The 16,386-nt window shown below is 53.0% G+C and overlaps 1 protein-coding gene across 3 annotated transcripts in view; it reads left to right on the top strand.

Moving 5' to 3' along the window:
- The first annotated feature begins 11,031 nt into the window (after positions 1-11,031).
- The window catches only part of LOC128902967 (mothers against decapentaplegic homolog 7-like), a 28,653-nt gene continuing 23,298 nt past the window's right edge, over positions 11,032-16,386 (top strand). For all 3 annotated transcript variants that reach the window (XM_054186760.1, XM_054186759.1, XM_054186758.1), the window contains exons 1-2: positions 11,032-11,643; positions 12,372-12,425. In XM_054186760.1, the coding sequence (XP_054042735.1) occupies positions 11,115-11,643; positions 12,372-12,425 (583 nt within the window). In that variant the 5' untranslated portion in view covers positions 11,032-11,114. The remainder of the gene's footprint in view (positions 11,644-12,371; positions 12,426-16,386) is intronic.

Here is a 16,386-nt window from a genome sequence, read left to right as displayed (position 1 = left end):
GTGATATCGCTTAGTCTGGCAGGAGGTCTGCGGCCTGGGCTTTCTTGAGGCCTTTAGGAGGTGGTAATTGTCTCACTTTTGCTTGAAACACAAGCGTTAATTACGGTTTTCAACGATGGCTGTAAACTTGTCCTTCAATTCTTCGCAAAGAAGCGCTCTTCTGTGCCTCTGTGATTTGGGAGGGTTGGAAGGCGTAGGTGTGTGTGGGGGTGTCACAGTTAAATACCGCCACTGGGGCTATCAAACAGGGAAAAAAAAAAAAATAAATAAAATTATCACTTTTAATTTTGCTCATTGTCGTTGATCCACTTTAATCTCAAAGTTGTCTTCGAACTTGAAGGCACGGTTGGCGTAGGAAGCCTTTCCAAGCGCGCTTACCCTCTTTGCTTCAAATAATCGGTTTTCTTCTCTATTCCACGGATGGCGCAACTCTGCGTCATTCAATTATGCCGGCACCCCAACCCTGCCCCCAGAAAAATCATTTTAAAAAAAAAAAAAAAAAAACAGAAAAGGTGCCTGTAATATCCTTTGGATATTTCCGATCCAGAGTCACTTTTATGTCTTTGGAAAACAAACAAACAAAAAAAAAATTAATACATTTGTAAGATGGTGGGTTGTGTTCTGCAGTCCCTAGAAGACGCAGCCGGCAGCCCACAGGTATCTCAGCCAGCATGGCTGCTTTTTACCTTCTCCCAGAATAGGGAATTTTTTATTTTTTTGTTATTTTTTTTATTTTTTTTCCCTCTTAAATGAGGCGAACAAGTCTGGGCCTCCTTTGGCTTAATCGTTGCTATCAGATGGCATGCCTCCTTCCCTCCAGACGAAATGAAGGCTGCAGGTTTGGGTAACGTGCTTTTGAAAAGCCAATCTTTAAATTACGCTTTATTATTAATACTTTCTTTTTTTTTTTTTTTTTCCTTTCTCCCCTTCGCTTTCTGCTAATTCGGATTGTGAAATCAGGGTAGGTTCCCGCCCGATCCTATATTTCTTGTTTCCCCGAAACTCCCTTATTGCAGGTCCCGAGGAAACTTCTCGTCCTGGGGGTGGTGACTGTCAGACGAGGTCCCGGTTTCATTTCAGTGCCGCTCTCCGGTTCTCGAACAATTTCCATCGCTTGGATAATTTAGGGGAGGCAGGGGGAAAAAAAAAAACCCCAACCTTAATTCCGAGCAGGTTGTTTTTCCTGGAACCGCCCCATGTGGAAAGACTGTCGCGAAAGCATTTCTGTTGGGTTTAACATTTGTAAAAAGCTATTAAAAAAAAAAAAAATAAAAAAAAAACCATCCCAACCCTACACTTAGACAAATGAGGACTTTTCAATTATCTGTTTTAATACACTGGCTCTACTAATTCATAAATTATCGGGTACGAAGGGCTATTCCTGCTGTCTAGACTACCCACCCGAGTAACTCAGACCAGAGACTCCCTGCATCCGTACAGGTTTAGACCAGCCGGAGCTCGTCTTCTGAATACCACCAAAACCTCACTTCGCAATTATTATTGACGGAGCATCCACCGCAACCAGCGCTTAATTACTCCACCTGGATCGTTACGGGTGAAAACTGACGCTTCGTTTCTCGCTTGTATTCTCCAAGCGGCACATCCGGCTTTGGGGCTCATCCGGTATCTTTGAGAGACTCAAGGAACCGTTATCAAAACCCCCCTTCCCCCCCCCCCCCCCAATGTGGGTGTTTTGTGACTAAGTCACTGTAGACTTCTAGATAACAGACATGACTTGTCTGCGGTTTGGGAGCATCTTTTAATTATTCGCATTCATCTTCTCGGTTCCCTCTTAACGCACCGTAGGGGTGTATAATACAGAGCCCAAAATGTTGGAGGTGTAACGGAGATATAATAGAGATACAATAGAGATGTCACGCTCCCACCGAAAGGGAAGCCAAAGAAGCCGCCAAGAATTTGCGAACTCGCATGAGAATTTTTATTGGATTTGAGGACAGGGAATCCGAGACGTGTTCCTTAAAGCAGACTGTCGCGCAACGTAACTGCCACACTCTACGCTTAAAACGTCAGCGCTTTATAAAGGGCTTCCATCGCAGATGTCTGAAAACTGACTTATTTTTTTACGGCAACCCATCACAGACGTGGGCATCTTCTTTTTACAAGAGGCCGATCCCAGTCCCCGACCGGACAAAATTCCCATCGGTGTGGGTGGGCGTTATCCCTGGAAAAGTTGGCGGAAAAAGCGTAGGCTGGTGTCTCGTGCCCCCCCCCCCCCCCCCCCCGCCCCGTGAGGACGCGGCTAATGTTGGAGGGAGAGGAATCAGCCCCGCGATGCATCTGGCCAGCCGGCCGCAATAAATACAGAGAGACACATCAATGCTGGTGAGGTTACGACCTATCCCGTTAAAATAGGAAGGAACTCCAAAATTGCCCCCCACTACCCGCTAGCAATAGGAAACGCAGAAGCCGGTGATTTTCCTCTTGCTTTCCCTGCTACTCTCCCATCCCCTCCATGACTATTTCCTTCTGCCAAAAGGGGCTTTGGGTGGTTTTTGTTTGATTTTTAATGAAGGAGTTGTGGGTTCCTCCCCTTGATAAATGGATCTGCGGTGGCCCCTGGCCCTCCCCTCTCTCTGGGCAAGCTGAAGAAGGGCCCGTCCCTGCAGATCCGACTTCAGCATGTGATAAATCCCACCCCCCCCCGCAAAAAATTGGGAGATTGGCCAGAAGTCAGGGATTGGCTTGATAAGGTTCGGACCGAGATACCGCTTTTAAATACTGGACACCTCAGCCGTCCTCCGCCCCCCCAGGGCATAGGCGTTGCAATCTCCTATATACCATATATCCAGCATCCTGAAGAAGGTGGATCCGCACGTGGGATGTACCCGGAGGTCTACAGGCAAATCAGGACCAGTGGTTGAAACCAGAGAGTAGCTGTCTCCATCTCCAGAGGTTTCAGGAGAAGGAACCGCAGGGTGAGACACCCCTATTGTGGCCAGGAGGTCGAGGGAGGTGATTCTCCCCCTCTACTCCACTCTCCTGAGACCCCACCTGGAGTTCTGGAGCCCCTGCTACAAGAGAGATATGGCCGTGCTGGAACGTGTCCAGAGAAGGGCCATGAGGATGATCAGAGGGCTGGAGCACCTCTCCTCTGAGGACAGACTGAGAGACTTGGGCTTGTTCAGTCTGAAGAAAAGAAGGCTCCGAGGAGACCTTCTAGCGGCCTACCAGTATCTTAAGGGGGCCTACAAGAAAGTGGGGAGGGACTTTTTAGGATGTCGGGTAATGGTAGGACTAGAGGGAACGGATCAAAACTAGAGATGGGTCGATTCAGACTGGACGTTAGGAAGAAGTTCTTCCCCATGAGGGTGGTGAGACACTGGAACAGGTTGCCCAGAGAGGTGGTGGAAGCCCCATCCCTGGAAGTTTTTCAGGCCAGGCTGGATGGGGCTCTGGGCAACCTGATCTAGTGGGAGATGTCCCTGCCCAGGGCAGGGGGGTTGGAACTGGATGATCTTTAAGGTCCCTTCCAACCCTGACACTTCTATGATTCTACCATTCTATTTTCCATGTCGGCCCCGGCTTTTTACATATATCCCATCATCCGCTCCAGAGCTCGCCATTGGTAACTACGGCTATAGTTAACTATAGGCAACTACAAATAAAACATCGAGGTTCATGCATTTGGCAAATGTCCTTACTTAAAATAAAGAGTATTTTGATTTAAACCACTGAAAGGAGGATACCGGCTATATTGCCTACACGTCCTTACCTTTAAAACGTTCCGGCAAAGCCCCTATGCTTTCTGTTTCCATAGAGGGAAAAAAAAAAAAATAAATTCCCTTCTTGAGAGCTTACGCACCAAAACAAGGCTGAAAACATTTATTATTTTGGACATCTGAAACGCAGAAGTACAGGCACAATGCAAAGGAAGGCGGAGTTACGCACAAGGCGGTGCGTTAAGGTTGTATATTTAATATATGTGTGATTTTAAGATGGATGAATCCACTTTGCGAGAACCCACGGAGCCGCACGGAGTACACACGGATCCCAAAGGCACCGGGACCTCTGGGTTAGAGCGCTGGAGGAAGAAGCCGGTCTCTTCCTCGGCGTAATGTGTAGGAAAAGGGATTTGCAGGCTTTCCTTTCTCTGTTAAGTCAAATATTCCACCCGCCTCCCATCCTCCCCTCTACACGGACAGACCCGGGTCTCCTCTCTCCGGCCGGTGGTTCCCAACGGGTGTCACGTTCTGCTGCGCTGCAATCCCCAGCTCTCGGGTCACCCCCTCCCAGACCGCCTGACCTAAATCCCTTTCCTCTCACCTCCCGGTCATAAATCCCACCGGCGACATTCGGTCGCTGAACCTCGGCCCCGCTGCCGTCACGGGTTATCTGGGGGGACGGCGGCGTGACGTGGGCAGGGATGGCGGCGTGACAGGGATTAACGGACGCTGTGTGGCTGGGAGGGACCGGCGGAGATGCCACCAAGGGCAGGCTGGGGGACACCAGATCCTCTCTTGGAGCGGCACTTGTCCTCCGACGCCGGCCCACGTTCATTCTTCCCTTCCCCGCAGCGCACTGGCCATCGTTATACCAGCATCTTGTCTTCAAACCAGCAAATTAGGGAGAGATTATAGCGATTTAATATATATTTTTATATATACTACATATAAAATATATAATAGTTTATATTGGGTTGGAACAAGATGATCTTTAAGGTCCCTTCCAACCTAAACCATTCTATGGTTCTAGATATGATTTCCTTCATGTTGGCGTAAGGAAGTCCAGGTAAGGAGACTGCCTTGTGTTTAACCCCTCTCTAGATAGAATAAGCCAAGAAATATGACATTTGTGTGGTCGAACCATAAATCTAACAAAATTTCAGCTAGCAGAGCCAGGCACGCGAGCGCTTTGATGAATCCGAGTATTCCCATGACTGATGAGTCCCCCCAGTGCCGGTGCCGGCCATAGCTACTGATGGACCACTTGATTCGGGCGGATGTGACAAGCACGGGGAAGGAAAGGTCCATCTCACGCCACCGTTTTCTTTTTTTCTCATTTTTTTCCACCCGCTTGCAGCAAACCTCATTCCAACAGCTGTAACCTTGGAGTGGCTGATAGCACCCAAGAGCACCAGCACTGAAATGATGATTTTTAAACCGGAAGAGGGGAGATTTAGATGAGATCTGAGGAAGAAATTTTTCAGTCTGAGGGTGGTGAGACACTGGAACAGGTTGCCCAGAGAAGCTGTGGCTGCCCCATCCCTGGAGGGGTTCAAGGCCAAGTTGGACGGGGCTTGGAGCAACCTGGGCTGGTGGGAGGTGTCCCTGCCCAGGGCAGGGGGGTTGGAAGTGGATGGTCTTGAAGGTGCCTTCCAACCCAAACCATTCTGTGATTCTACGATTTTTAGCTTGCTTTCTATGATTTTAGCTGGGTGAGAAGAACAAGAGCACGGGAAGTCCACGTCTCCCCACGACCCGCTGCTCAGCACGTAGCGAGGCTGCTCGGAGAAGAGTTTTCTTTGCACACCTGAGGTCTCGTAGCTCGAATTTGCCGCGTCGGATGTGAGCTGCTGGTGCGGAAGGAGACCTCGGAGGCAGCCGAAATGGCATCGTAACCCAGACTTTGCGCGTTGCTTGAGAGCTCGGCTCTGCAAATAACGCGTAAAAATAGAAGCAGGGCCACCAGTTTCGCTACTCCTAATGCGCACAAAAGGACGGGAGAGTGCCAGGAGCTGCCTTCAGCCTCTCTCTACCTCCCCTGAATGGCTTTTCGCGGCTGGTTTTTAAAAAAAAAAAAAAAAAAAAGAGCAAAGTGTGTTTGTTAATTGACCCTCGCCTGGAAAGCGTATGAAGAGGGATCAGCTCTGTTTGTTTGTACCCGGTAATGATGTCAGGAAAAGGAGGGGGGGGTGTGGGGGTGTGGTTGGGTGGGTTTTTTTTTTCCCTCCCCCCCCCCCCATGTCTGGTTTTATCCCCTTTGTTGGAAGTGCCTTTGGTGAGTCTCACACCCCGGTGCTGTTAGCAAAACAATTAGGTTAACAGTGCCTTGGCTCCAACTGTCTGTCAAAGGCTGAATTGCAATGCAAATGAACCCGGGGGGGTTCGAGCTCTTCAAAGCCAGCTGGCTCCGGGGAAAAGCGTGCGGCCCCCCCCCCCCCCTCCCCCCCCCCCAAAAAAAAACCTCCCTGAGGACGAAGGACCAGGGATGGGGGAGCGGGGAGGGGAAGGGGAAGGGGAAGGGGAAGGGATGGGGTGGGGGGGGGCCGGGTTTTACACGCAGGCTCTAACGGGTGTCGCACGAGGGGTGTAAAACATTACATAAATATAGGCTACGAAGAGATTCTACAAAGAGAGTCGACAAATAATACATCCTACAAATAATACATCCTACAAATAATACATCCTACAAATAATACATCCTACAAACACTACATCCTACAAATGCAACGTATTATACAAATACCTTCAACAGCGAAAGGGGGCTTGGAAGAAAGACGGCGACGGACTTTCTCCCGCAGGGCCTGCTGGCGAGAAGACAAGGGGTGACGGTTTTAAATTAAAAGAGGGGAGATTTTTTTTTTTTGATTTTTTTTTTATTTTTTTTTTTTTTGCGAGCGGGCCGGGGCGGCGAGAGACACCGGCCCAGGTCGCCCAAAAGAAATGGGAGACGCCCCGTCCCTGGAAACATCCCAGGTCAGGTTGGTCGGGGCTGAGGAACCTGCTCTAGTCGAAGATGTCCTTTCCGTCCAAACCATTCTACGAATGAAACGGATTTTATTCCTTCTCACGGCCTAGCAGCGACCCCCCGGTAACTTTTGGGAAAGGTTTCTGGATCCAGGTGATGTTGTCCATGAGCAACGCCATCCCAGGTCTGGTTGGTCGGGGCTGAGGAACCCGGTCTAGTTGAAGATGTCCTTTAAAAGTCCTTTCCGTCCAAACCATTCTACGAATGAAACGGATTTTATTCCTTCTCACGGCCTAGCAGCGACCCCCCGGTAACTTTTGGGAAAGGTTTCTGGATCCAGGTGACGTTGTCCATGAGCAACGCCATCCCAGGTCTGGTTGGTCGGGGCTGAGGAACCCGGTCTAGTCGAAGATGTCCTTTAAAAGTCCTTTCCGTCCAAACCATTCTACAAATGAAACGGATTTTATTCCTTCTCACGGCCTAGCAGCGACCCCCCGGTACCTTTTGGGAAAGGTTTCTGGGTCCAGGTGACGTTGTCCGTGAGCAACGCCATCCCACGGCAGCACGGTTGGTGGGTATCACCCCCCCCCCCCACACACACACACCCCCTTTCAAAGCATCTCCCCAACCCAGGTGCCATGCCCGTTTTTATCAGCATCTTCGTGCTTATTTCTGTATTTTCCATATGGGCACCTACATATGGGCTGTTTGAAGAAGTTTGCAGGGTTAATTAGAAAGCAGCTCTTTACCAGCGATTTAATATTTAGCGGAGGAATTTGCACCTGCGGAGATCACAAAGACAGGCCAGCGCCGGTGGCCCAGCTGGACGGACGGTCCCTACAGCCCGGGTCCCAGGGATGTACCCGAGGTCACCTAGAGAACCTACGGCAGGGCCAAAAAAATGGCCATTATTAATTCCCGGACCCCCCCCCCCCTCCCCCCTTCCCCATCCCTTCACAGCATACACCGGGTTATGCTTTTTTTGGCCCTCTGTTTGCGACAATAAAGTAATCGCAGTCACGGGCGAGGCAAGAGGAACCCCAAGCCTTAAAGACGTCAATCTCGTTTATAACAGGCCGGAAAGTTTTGAAAATTTAAAAAGTATAACGCGTGTAGTAATGGGCACGGCCAGCGTGTCTTTCACCAGCAGATACGGGAATGAGAAGGAACTCTTTTTTTTTTTTTTTGGGGGGGGGGTTTGCTTTTTTTTTTCCCTATCAATTTACCGAACGCATCCCAGTGGAAAAGGGATCGAGGTTCTCTAAGGAAACGAGGAAATCGGCCTCGGTGGTCGTGAGGTCACTCCGGAGGCTGCTGAACATGACGTTAAACTGAAAATGTTATCAAACTCCCCTTTTCCGGGACGCAGAAGTGATGACTGTTGTTTTTTTTTTAAAAAAATGGGATTTTCTTGCAAAAATCAAAGCTGCGGAATTTGACGGGCCGTTTAACGGGCAGCTTGTACTCGTGCCGTTAATTATTTGGGGGTGAAGTGGGGAGTCCATCCCCTACCTCAGAATAACAAACCTTAAATTTTGCGTTTAGACGCCAGCAAATAATCTTCCCTTCCTCGATTTTTCCACGCTATTCCTCGCAAAGCAGATTTCGGGCCTGGGCGGGTGTAGTCTCATTAACATTTAATCAGGCTGCCCCCAAATCTACCCCCTTTTTAATTAATTTAGACCCAGATTCTGCAAGTACCGTGGGCGAATATTGTGAGTATTTGCTCACGCGAATATTCCCAAACCCGGTCTCTAAAATTAGCCCTGCGCCAAAGGCGGGCATCCAGGACAGAGAATCCCGGGAATACCCTCTGTTTGTTTTGCGTCCCCCCCTCCCTGCGTTTTACGCCCGGTGTCGTGTTTAGTTGGGGGCAATTGTTTTAGAATTGGATTTCGAATTGATTTAGAAACGGATTTCTAGCAACCGTGATTTAAGGGTCTCGGCTCCTAATTTACCGAGTGACCTTAAGCAACTCATCCACCCGCATTTATTATAGGAGAAAGGAGTTATCCCTGCGGGATGGGGACCTTTGGGGACTTCTCCTGGCGAGGGGACGTCCGGGCTGCCCCGCCGCCTTGTCCCGCTTTGGGGACACCACAAGGCTGCAGCCTCTTGGTGGCCCAGTTTCCCCATCCTCGGCCGGGTCACGGTTGGTGGAATTGGAAGCCGGGCCGGGGGGGGGGGACCCGTGGAGGACCGTGGGGGCCAGAACCGGTCCCCGCTGGCAGCACCCACCAGGAACGGTCCCAGTGCCCATCACTTCTGCTTCTCCTTTGGGGCGAACTGGGAGTACGGAATACTTGCCCTTCCTTCGGCGACAGGTGCTGTCAAAGCGCAAAGTATTATTAGCGTTATTGCCTTTTTTTTTTTTTTTTTTTTGTGTGTGTGTGCGTGCGCCGTGCCCGGTATCGTATATATTATTTTTTTTTTTAATTATTATCATTTTATTTTTAATTATTATTTTTATGGCCGGATCGGCTTTAATACTTTAATATTCACAGCGGGCTACGGCCTTTCCGGCACTCCCAGGCTCTGGGGGCTCCCCCCAGCAAAGCTGCGGGGGCGGGGGGGTGGGGGGGGGGGAGGAACGGGGACACGGGGGACCAGCCGCTCCGCACCCGCGCACCCGGGGGCAAGGATGGAGGAGGAGGAGGATGGGGGGGGGGGGGGGAGGAGGGAACCTTTCAGCAACCCGAGCCGCGGCTTGCGCAAGGCGGTTGGAGATAAATATAATATATATATATATATTTATTTAATTTTTTTTTCTTTTTTTTTTTTTTTTTTTTTTTTCCCGGAGCGACACGGTGTCTAGACACCCACGTGACGGGGCCGGGGCCGGGCCGCTGCGCACTACGAGCCGCCGCCACCGCGGGGGGGGGGGGGAACCGGGGGAGGGTGGGGGGGGAGCGGGCGCGGCCGAGCGCGTAGGATCCGCGCCGCCGCCGGCTCCACCGCCGGGGCTTCCCCCCCCCCCCCAACTTTGCAGTCGAAGGTTGGGGGGGGGGGGGGAAAGGGGGCGGCCGATCGCAGCGAAAAGGAGGAAGAGCGGGGGTGTGGAAAGAAGGGGGAAAAAAAAAAAAAAAAAGGGAAAAAAATAAATAAAAAAACCCCAAGCCAAGAAAGGAGGAGGAGAAGGAGGAGGAGGAGGAGGAGGGGAAGGAAGGCAGGAAGGAGGAGAGAGGAGGAAAGAGAAAAAAAAAAAAAATATTAAAAAAGCAGGGAGCCAGACGCGGCGGCAGCAGGGAGAGGGGTCGCCGGCGGGCTGCCCCCGCACCCATGTAAGCACCGGCGGAGGGGCGCGGAGGAGCGGGGGGCGGGCTCCCCCCACCCCCCCCGGCGGCAGCACGCTGCTGGGGAAGGAGGGGACACAGCCCCACTTTTCTTTTTTTTTGTCTTTCTTTTCTTTTCGTAGCAGCCGGATCAAGACTCCGCGTGTGCGTGTGTGGATTAAAAACCTTGGGGAAGAAGGAGGAAAAAAAAAAAAAAACAAAACAAACCAAAACCAAAAAAAAAACCAAACCAAACCGACAACAAACCAGCCCGAACCCCGCATCAGGACGACCTGGGCTTTAAAAAGGGATACAACACTCTGGATGCGCTTGTTCTCCTCTTTTGTGACAGATGCTTAAACCGATTCCGACGGCCAGATCTTAGGGTTGGTGTTTTGGGTTTTTAATTTTTTTTTATATAATTTTTTTTTTTTTTTTATAGAGAGAGAGAGACGTAATTTTGGCTGGCTTTTTTCTTTTTTATCTTTCGATTCTGCCCTGCCTCGCATCAATCCCGTCTCTTCCTCCCCCCCAGCTCCTCACCCCCACCTCTTGTATTCACCCACCCACCCCCCTCCTTTTATTCCGCCCCCCCCCCCCCCCCCCCCACTCCTCCCCAGCGCTGGCGGGTTGATGGGCTCCGCGGCCGGGGGGAGGCCGAGGATCCCCCGGGCTCCGCACCCGCGCAGGGCGGCGCGGCGCCGGCAACCTCCGCCCGCCTCCCCCAGCGCGATGCGCCGCCGGCTGTAGACGGGCTTTTTTTAATTTCGCTTTTTTTGGGCAAAACCAACGCGACCAGCGCCCTCCCCCCCCCCCCTCGACCCCCCCCCTTTTTTTTTCTTTAATTTTTTTTTTTTTTTTTTTTTAATTTTTGGGGGGTTTCTCGCAGCAGGCAGAGGAGCCCCCCCCCCCCCTCCTCTCCCCGCCCCCCCCCCTCCCCTCCCTCCTCCCTCCCTCCCTCCCTCCCTCCGCGGGAGGCGGCGGGACCCGCGGCCCCCAGCGCGGAGACTGGCGCATGCCACAGCCCGCCTCGGCCCCGCCGCCGCCGCCGCCGCCGCCGCCTTCCCCCCGCCGCCGCCCGCCGCCGCCGCCCGCCGCTGCCCGCCGCCGCCGCCGCGTCCCGGCTCCCGGCCCCTTCATGCGCGGCGGACGACATGCCCGTTTTGTAGCCGGGGGCCCCTCCTCTCGTCCCGCATGTTCAGGACCAAACGCTCGGTGCTCGTTCGGCGGCTCTGGCGGAGCCGTGCGCCCGGCGGCGGCGGCGAGGAGGAGGAGGAGGAGGCGGCGGCGGCTGCTGAAGCCGGCGCGGTGGCGGCGGCGGCCGAGGCCCGGGCGCATGTCTGCGGCGGGGGGCGCGGGTGCTGCTGCCCGGGCAAGGCGGGCCGCGGCGGCCGGGCTTCCGCGGGCGCGGAGGCGGAACTGAAGGCGCTGACCCACGCCGTGCTGAAGCGGCTGAAGGAGCGGCAGCTGGAGGGGCTGCTGCACGCCGTGGAGTCCCGCGGCGGGGCGCGGACCCCCTGCCTGCTGCTGCCCGCCAAGGCCGACTCCCGGCTGGGCCAGCACTGGTACCCGCTGCCGGTGCTGCTCTGCAAGGTGTTCCGCTGGCCCGACCTGCGGCACTGCTCCGAAGTCAAGCGGTTATGTGGCTGTGAATCCTACGGCAAGGCTCACCCCGAGCTCGTCTGCTGCAACCCGCACCACCTCAGCCGGCTCTGCGAGCTCGGTAAGGCTCGGGATGGCCGGGGCGGGGGGGGGACGGGACGGGGGGGGGACACGACGACGGTGGGGACGGGAACGACACACACGACACGGGGGACACCGCGGGGATGGATGCGGGGTGATGGATGCGGGGTGGGGGGGGGATGGCCGCCGAGGGATGCTCGCCCACTCAACTTTCCCACCCCCCCCCCCCCCAAAAAAAAAAAAAAAACCAACCAAAACTTCTTCGCGCTGTTTTACGCGTTATTATTATTTTTTTTTTTCGTGCGTGTGTTGAGGGGAGGGGGTGCTCCCTTTACTCCCCCCCCTCACCCCCCCACCCTCCCTTCTCTCCGCCCCCCCCCCCCCCCCCCCCCCAGCCCCAACCCCGCCCGGTGCCTCCCCGCCGGTGCCGGGGGATTAGGGGCCGCCTGGCGCGGCCGGCCCCGTCCCCGCCGCTCCGCGGCTCCGCCGAGCCAAGGAGGCCCCGCTCAGACAGCCCGAGCGGCAGATAGCAGGGAGACTGGCGCCAGACGGCCCCTTTTGTTTATCTGACAGCTAAATATCAAGGCAATCACCGCCTCGCTGCCCTGCCTCCAACCCCCAGAGCTAAGACAAACAGTTTTGCTAAAAGAATGCCACTGTTATCATAAGTTCCTATCTTTTTTTTTTCTTTTTTTTTTTCTTTTTTTTTTTTTTTTTTTCCTTTCTCATGGCTCTGCCTTTATTTTCCCTGTACTTTTCTAATTCCAGAGTCTCCCCCTCCGCCCTACTCCAGATATCCGATGGATTTTCTCAAACCAACTGGTAAGTGGACTTTTTCAATGCATGCTGCAGATTTATCAAATATATACATATATATAAAAAAAAAAAAAAGGGAAAAGAGCCCCTTCCTCAGGGAAATGCCTCCTGCCTTTGTCACGCCGCGATGCAATTTTGGGGCTGCTTGGGTGCTTCTGTGCTTTCTGATACCCCTGGGTGAATTAAGATGTAATTTATCTCAGGCTGCACGAAGTAGGATTTTTAAAACTCTGGCAGGAAACTCTGAGGAGGGATTGCGATGCGGCACAGGCCTTCGCTGCTCCCTTCCCCTTGGAAAAACCAGGAAAAAAAAAATCGCGTTGGTCGATGACAGCGCTCCCGCGCCCCTGGCTGAATTTGTCGGGCTTTAGGTTGGGATCCAGCATCTCCCTGGTGGCTGGGCATCCCGGTGAACAAACGGAGTTGGGAGAACACCTTGCCGTGTTTGAAAGGCGCCTAATCCCGCCTCGTCAGGTTGAAAAACTTGGGAAAGGGAGTCGAAAAATTTTCTTTTTCCTTTTTTTTTTTTTTATAATTTTTTTTTTTTTTTTTTTTTTTAGCGGAGCTCTGCGTGCCTGTTGCTCGTAATTGAATGTCAGGGTGCCAGGGGAGAAGCCCATTTGAGGCTGGCACCAGCTCTTTTGCGGTCGTCTGCGTAAACTCTGGGTTGGCAGCGAGCTCGCCGGTGGGGTGGGAGATAAATCGGGCTGGGAGAAGGAAGAGAAACGGGGTGGGTGGGGGGAGCTCGGGGAGGCAGCTCCCGGCTCCGCCAGGATTTTGGGGATCGGGATTCGGGGAGCGTTGGCCGGAGCGCGGTGGTCTCTGCGGTCGCGTCCCTCGGTCGCAGCAAGCAGGGAAGCAAGGATAGATGTGTTTCCGAAGACCAATATAAACCCTTGTTCGTTACTGTTTTTTGGGCCAAAAGAGCGGTTGCTCTAAAATTGCTGCCCTTCAGTTTCTCGGGACTGAAAGAAACACCCCCCCCCCCCGCCCCCCCCCCAAACTTGAGGTTGCTTCGGACACGTGGGGTACCGCTGGGGGGGGTCCCATCCTGCCCCACTCCTCCCTCGGAGGCTGGACTGTTGTTTTTCCCCCTCTTTAAGACACGCTAATAAGTCTTTTTTTTACACCTGGTGGAAATAAGCAAAGCTGTTTAGCAAACACTCGGGCTGCAAAGCATGAAATATTTTGCCTCGGCGTGAAAAAACAGGAGATAAAAAGCTTCGTGAATGAAAGAGGGATGTCGGGAGTGGGTTCAGCATCCCCAGCACGTGCCGGGATGCGGAAGGCTTGGGCCATAAATAGACTCCGAGGGTCTGCCGGGTCGCCAGGTTGTGCGGATTTCGGGTGAGATCGGCATCGTTTCGACAGCGTCCCTGCGGTCCTCCCCCCCCCACAAAAGTTGAGATTTCCGCCTTTTTTTTCGCCTTTTTTTCTGCCCGGCGGTGATGGCGGCGCGGGATGCAGAGGGGTTCGGAGAGAAGGGTTAAAAGCTGGCCTTTGGTTTCCTGCAAAGATGTTAGGATAAATCTATTAGCAGGGTTTAAACATCCAATCTGCCTCTGCCAGGACCTCATTTTCAGTTAGCCGAGTGATATATTTATTCATTAGCAAGTGTTGACATAAGGTAGCAAAATGTGTGTAAACAGAAAAGCCGCAGAACATGAATGTGCCATTTCGAAAGGAAAAGTTATTCCTATCGGCCAATAGGAAGTGATTAACGCTGCCCATCGGAAACGCAGAAACAACTGGGTTACTCACCAAAAAAGTCCTCCCTTCTTTTTTTTTTTCTTTTTTTTTTTTTTTTTTTTTTTCCTTTTCGAAAGAAAAATCCGTTTGGCAGCTGAACTCGGGCTAACGGGGCCGCGACAGGCACAAGCGGAGCCTGGAAGTCTGTTGTTGCAGGTGGGTTTTGCAAGCTCAGGCTTTCTCGGCGTTTCCTCTGCGGAGGGACCGAGGGTTTCCCATCCCGGCATCGGTACCGTCTCCCGCGGCGGTTTCCCAGCTGGATGTTGAGGATTGCTCTGCCGGGGGCTGGCTAGATGGAAGAGGGACGTTAGATCACCATGGGACCATGGTTGATGAGGCGTGGGATCTGGGGTGGGAACGGCCCCTCTGTTTAGACTTGGGCAACCGCATCTGCCCGTGGAGCTGGGAACGTGCATCCAAGCAGGAAAACTTCTGTTTTTCCATCAGGTGTGATAGCGGTCATAAAAATATGGAAGCGTTCAGTGCTACGGCTTCTGAGTGCTTCCTATGGACAGGCAGACAGGAATACCTGGACCAGCGTGGGCTCTGGCAGTGGTCACCAGTGCCCATCATCATTGAATCATTGAATGCTTTGGGTTGGAAGAGACCTTTCAAGGCCATCTAGTCCAACCCCCCTGCCATGAGCGGGGACATCTTCAACTAGATCAGGTTGCCCAGAGCCCCGTCCAACCCGGCCTGGAATGTTTCCAGGGATGGGGCATCTCCCACCTCTCTGGGCGACCTGGGCCAGTGTCTCGCCACCCTCACATTAAAGAATTCCTTCTTTATATCTAGGCTAAATCTCCCCTCCCTCTTATGACGGGGATTACATTTTTGGGGGAGGTGATGGAGGCTGAGACGGGCTGTGTCGCCGGCTGGAGGAAAGCAGGGACGGACAGGGAGCTGGGGATCTGCTGCCGGCAGTGAAATGTCCCATCGGACTGCGCGTTGGTAGGATCGATCTCGTATTTGTGCACTCATCGTAGAGCGTAAAGATCTGCCCTTGGCAGCCCGGTTACCTGCAGGAAGGCTCTTAAGTCCAGGTTGGCTTGCTTCTTCGTCAAGGAGAGGACTTTCCCTCTTCCTTAATGTGGGATAGTTGCAGGGATGGGCGACGGTGGCTTGTGCGGGGCCGGGCTCACCCTGCAATCCTGATTCCCGTGCCGGAAGCGAGATGGATAGTAGTGTCCCAAATAGTTCGAGCAGATGTTTTGACCCATCGTTAAGTGGGACAAGGAGCTGTGGCTGTCGTGCTCCTGGGTGGCTGCCAGTGGTGGTGCTGGAGTATGAGAGTGCCGGAACCCTACTGAGATGTCGCTGGCAGAGCCCGAATGCCCTCCTGTGGCATCGACTTTCGGGGGAGTTGAAGGTTTGGCAGCTTCCAGGAACTTTTCGGCACCTCGCAAGGTTGGGCTGGTGGCCACCAGGGATAATTGTCTCCGCGATGGTTTTATATTGCAGGGAGGCAGCTTTGGGAGGAGATCCGCATGCGGTAGGCTTGGGTAAACCTCCGACACTGTGACCTCTCGGTGCTGAAAATAAAATGCGGCCGAGTACCAAGCGTGAGCCCTTGGCAGATCTGGGGACGATGGGAAGAGTACAAGGATGAAACCAGGGGTCCCACTTTTGGGCTTAGCCCACACCGGACCATCATGCTTGGTCTAGAGTCAAGGTGCGTGAGCTCTGTGTCCTCTAAACTCCAGAGGGTAATTAATTGACGAAGGGAACCGGCTGTCGGATGACGGGACATGGGAAGGGAGCTGATGGCTGTTGAAGAAGTCATGAAAGCACATCACCCCATTGTAGTTACGCATTTTAGAGTCAGGACGGGATTCTCTCCCACCGTCCTGTCCAATGATCACATTATGATCCTTGGAGTAAGACAACACGGAAAGGGCAAATTATGTCCTTTATCCCACGGGGAGCTGTAACCGGGGGCAGACGGAGCCCAGCGCGGGGCAGGATTGGTCCGCCCTGCCTTCAGAAAGCATCTGTAGCCCGACCAGTTGAAGGACATCTCAGAAGAAGGGCGGGGGGACTCCTCTGTCTGGACCAGAAAGGGTTAAAAAAAAAAAAGAAAAAGAAAAAGCGTAATTCTTTAAAGCATAGAAAGCACGACGAGGCATTTAGAGAGTGTATCGTATACAGTATTTCACAAGTAAAGTCCATTTCCTGCCTCCCCTATTGTTTTTGGTTTGATTAAGTATATCCTGTTAAA

The sequence above is a fragment of the Rissa tridactyla genome, chromosome Z, assembly GCF_028500815.1.
Source record: "Rissa tridactyla isolate bRisTri1 chromosome Z, bRisTri1.patW.cur.20221130, whole genome shotgun sequence".
Taxonomy (NCBI): domain Eukaryota; kingdom Metazoa; phylum Chordata; class Aves; order Charadriiformes; family Laridae; genus Rissa; species Rissa tridactyla.
This window is presented reverse-complemented; position numbering and strand designations above follow the sequence as displayed.